The 4,219-nt window shown below is 31.8% G+C and overlaps 1 protein-coding gene across 4 annotated transcripts; it reads left to right on the forward strand.

Annotated features, from left to right (window-relative positions):
- The first annotated feature begins 993 nt into the window (after positions 1-993).
- LOC11408607 (uncharacterized) lies at positions 994-3,670 on the forward strand. 4 transcript variants are annotated; one of them, XR_003006504.2, is made up of 6 exons: positions 994-1,364; positions 1,716-1,797; positions 2,241-2,416; positions 2,714-2,777; positions 2,883-2,959; positions 3,267-3,670. XR_003006504.2 is itself a non-coding variant. In XM_003623112.4 (6 exons), exons 1-5 carry the CDS (start codon positions 1,230-1,232, stop codon positions 2,897-2,899), a joined length of 474 nt encoding a protein of 157 aa, XP_003623160.2. In that variant the 5' UTR covers positions 995-1,229; the 3' UTR covers positions 2,900-2,935; positions 3,267-3,653. The 4 variants fall into 4 exon arrangements, 2 of the variants coding, with proteins under 2 accessions (XP_003623160.2, XP_003623159.1); XM_003623112.4 differs by having other exon boundaries at positions 995-1,364; positions 2,883-2,935; positions 3,267-3,653; XM_003623111.4 differs by having other exon boundaries at positions 997-1,364; positions 2,717-2,777; positions 2,883-2,935; positions 3,267-3,653.
- Positions 3,671-4,219: the final 549 nt, after the last annotated feature.

Genomic DNA, 4,219 nt, shown 5'->3' on the forward strand with positions numbered 1-4,219 from the left:
TTAATTGTACTTCTTAGAGTAGTTAAGTGGAATATAATTCAATAAATAAGTGTATATTAGTGAAAAAAATATAATAAATGTTGCATTAATATTCTAAAATAACAATTATTTTGAGATATAGATAAAATACTAAAGCGGCAATTAAGATGAGATGGTAGTACTATGTACATCTTTTTATTTTTTTTGGTGTAAATTGGAAATTCCATTTGCAAATACTAATTCTACGAGTCTTGTGAAATTCAAATGAGTTACAAATTCTTTCAAAAAAATTTAACGTTGTTACATATCTAAATCAAGATAAAATCCGAAACTTTAGTTAAACTAAAAGAGACTAATACCATCGCTAAAGTTCTTGAGATGAATCTAGTGTCACAGTCATCAATTAAATCATCACCATTAATATTGTCTAGTGAAGTGGTTGATGCGTAAAGTACTAAGATATGTGAGTTTTCTAAACTTGAGAAATCGAATTCTGTTACATAAAAAAAAATTTAATAGCAGTTTTAACTCCCTAACTTTTTTAATGTTACGATTTTGGCCTCTTAAGAAAAAAACTACAAAACGCCCCCAAAGTTTTGCATTTGTGACAGTGTTGGCCCCAAGGCCACTTTGACTCGGTCTACGCTGACGTGGTACCGTAAGTGAGGTGTCACATGTTATTTTTTTTAACATAAATTGGCCTTAGGTGCCAAAACTGCTACAGTTGCAAAACTTAGAGGACGGTTTTGTAGTTTTTTTTTTCTTCTTAAGGGGCTAAAATCGCAACTTCGTAAAAGTTAGGGGACGAAAGCTGCTATTAAACTAAAAAAAAAAAAATCATAGAACCATTAAAAAATCAACATGAAAGTTTGAAGTTTTTTCACAAGAAAATCATATCATATTTTACCTCATTAGAACCATTAAAAAATCAACATGAAAGTTTGAAGTTTTTTCACAAGAAAATCATATCATATTTTACCTCATGAATGATGCCTATAAATAAATGGGTATGACCAAAGGTTACTCTTACCCTATCTCTCTATCTATCTCTCTAGTCTACAACCTTTTCACGTGTCTCTCCTTTTCAAACTTCTGTTCTCTTCTGACCTTCTTTCTTCACTCTGTTTGTTTCCTAGGAAAAGCAAAAAACCTCATTTGCAAACTTGTTTATAGTGGCGGTGGTTAATGTTTCTTTGTTGGTTTGTCTTTACATAAAAGTCTAACATTGTTTCAAGTGTTGAAGCAAAAAAATGGAAGGAAGGAAACAATTTGGTTCTTCTTCTTCTGAAACTTCTTCTTTCACTTCTGAACTCTTTGGTTCCAATGACTTGCATAAATCCTCTGCTTCTGGAATTTTTGACTCTATTTTCTCTCCATCTTCCAAGGTTTTTTTGTGTTTGTTTTAGTTTGACTTTGTAAACTCTAATTCAATGCATTTCTCAGTTGTTTGTTATGTACTTATATTTCTACTATGTATTATAATCTATGAAGCATAGAAACGGATACTGGACACGACACGAACACTGACACAACTTATAATTTGAGAAAATCACATAATTCAATAACCATACGTGTCAGTGTCGTGTTGGTGTCGGACATCGAGACACGCCTAATCCGAGAAGTGTTCCTGTTTCATAGATCATTATTGCATAGTTTAATTATCATTATGGTTTTGTATATGTATATGGATTTGTGTTGAAGTAGTTTTGAGATTTTTATGGTATGTGATGATTTAGGTATTTGGAAGAGAATCTCTGCGCTCAGCAATGAATGGAAAAACTGCCACTGAGGGATCAAACTCCAAAATTGATACTCAAGGTTGATATTCTCTGTTTATGCATCTCTACTTAAAATATTTGCATGTTATATCAGTTGTTTGTAATATTCCAAAATGAGGTTTTGATAAAATCGCGTGTTGTCAAATAATAGACGTAGCCGAATTTGAACAAATAGCTATTGTTCTGTGATATGCTAGTTAGTACAAACTGTTGTCGAATAATAGCTATAGCACTATAGGGTAGCAGAATTTAAACAAACCACTATTTTCCGCGATTGACAATACCGACAAAATCACATAGTAGCACTAGCACGTTTCTTGTTGGCCCTATTTTCCTTGATCTTAATGTTTAGTGTTAGTGATTCAATTCTCACTAAATTCTATTATAGCTGTTGATTGATTTATTAAGTACCAAATAGTATAGTTTGTATAAGGGTTTATTAATGCTTTTTTTTTCATTGTCTTGTCCTTGTTCTCAATGTAGAGTACATCAGTAAGGGAAATGATGGTGAAACTCAGAACAAAACAAATAAGGATATGAGCTATATTTATCAAGAACAAAGGGTGCAACCATGTCACCTTAGCTCATCAATCTATTATGGTGGCCAAGACGTATATTCTCGTCCTCAGAGTGCACGAGATTCAGGATTGAACACTATGGTAATTGCATTTATTAATATAATTTGTGTTTATAATATGTTCGACATTGTATAAACAACTTAACCAACATTGGTATAGATGTGCGTCTGAAAACACCATTTCTACTATAATCCTCGCTAACTCAAATAAAATGTAACATTTTTTTTAATGATAGAATGAGTTAACTTGGTATATACTTCAAGACAGAATATTAAGCCTAATGGCTAGGCTGATTTCTGAATCAAACAACCGTGCTTTTTGATCGAATAATGGTACTTTTTCTATGGCTCGGAATGACTAACATGATTTTTACTTTAGCAGTACAAGAAAGATGGAGGAGAGGATGATTCAGGAAGCGCATCAAGAGGAAACTGGTGGCAAGGTAAGACATATATTGTCTAATAAATTTGTGGTGTAAACCTTGCAGTCGGCTTCGGTGTCATGAATTTCTCACCAATTTCCTATGCTGTAACTTGTCTATAAACAGGATCTCTCTATTATTAAAAGAGTACACTTGCCTAGGGAAATATGATCCTCAAGGTATACGAGTTTCTGATCCAAATGGTAACCAAAATACGCGATTAGCTTGCATTCATTAAATTCTTAAATTTATGATTCGGCGAAGTGGATTTCAAGAGGACTATGAAAGGTTTGAAATCAACTTGGCCAAATCAGAAATTTAGTATGTACCTATAATTTACGGATTTGGATTTCCTGATGCCACGAGCCCATGCAATTTGGAAATTTACGCTGCGCGAATGTGCGATTACTTGACTACAGGGAATCCAAATCCGTGATTAACATAATCTTGACCATGTTTTCAAACTGCTAGGTAAGATGTGTTATTAATCTGTTGTGTGTATTTTTGCAGATAAATAGGAAGATATTGTGACCAAGTTGTCCATCTTTAGTAACATGGAAGGAAACATTGTACTGCAGTGACAAAGTTTTGAATGGCTAGTTGCTTTTTCCAGCCAAACAAAAGAATCACAATATGAACCTATAGTTATAGTTATTATATACATATTTCATTCTATTTTCCTGTACAGAATAATGTACCTAGTCATGATATTGTATAAGTTGTATGGTATAGTATAGGAATATGTATCATCAGGTACTTTTATGTGGCTGATGCTAGCTTTTGTATTAATGGGTGAAGCTCTATTTTTAGTGGTTTCCCCTATATTGTAATTTGTATTTTATATATTTACTTTATGAGTGTAATTTTATGAGTATAATTCCCTATAGTTTATTAGTATTTTGTTCTTTAATATATGTACTTTTTGTTAAATAATCATGATGGTGGCAAAAACAAATCTCAATAGTTTTAACTTGCTTCATTTTTGAATTTGTATTATACACACCCACTTCTGATATGCAATTTTGTAGTTGTAGAAGCTTTTTGATTATATAAGTAAGATAAACTGTAAAAAAAAAAAAACTATATAAGTAAGATAAGTTTCTTTTCAAGTTATAATCATCAATCAAGTCTTAAATTTTTTGTAGAGGTTATACATTTTGATCTTTGAAACTAAGATAACCTAATAATCATTTTGAAAAGCATAATGCTGGATCTCGCGAGTCGCAGGATCACGAATTTGTCCTGAACATGCATTTTCAATTTCTCTATCATGTTAAAATTTCACTCTTCTCCGTGTATTGTGCAAAAACAAGCATTTTAATTGGTCAATACTTTATTCTTCTTGAGTTCGGGACAATTTCTTTCCCTTTAAATAACACTGCTCTTTTGATAATTTAAAACCATCAATGACTGAAATTGACATTTTAAAAAAGGTTAGTATAATTAATGACTTATTAATCATT

Source organism: Medicago truncatula, chromosome 7 (assembly GCF_003473485.1).
Source record: "Medicago truncatula cultivar Jemalong A17 chromosome 7, MtrunA17r5.0-ANR, whole genome shotgun sequence".
In the NCBI taxonomy this organism is placed as follows: Eukaryota; Viridiplantae; Streptophyta; class Magnoliopsida; order Fabales; family Fabaceae; genus Medicago; species Medicago truncatula.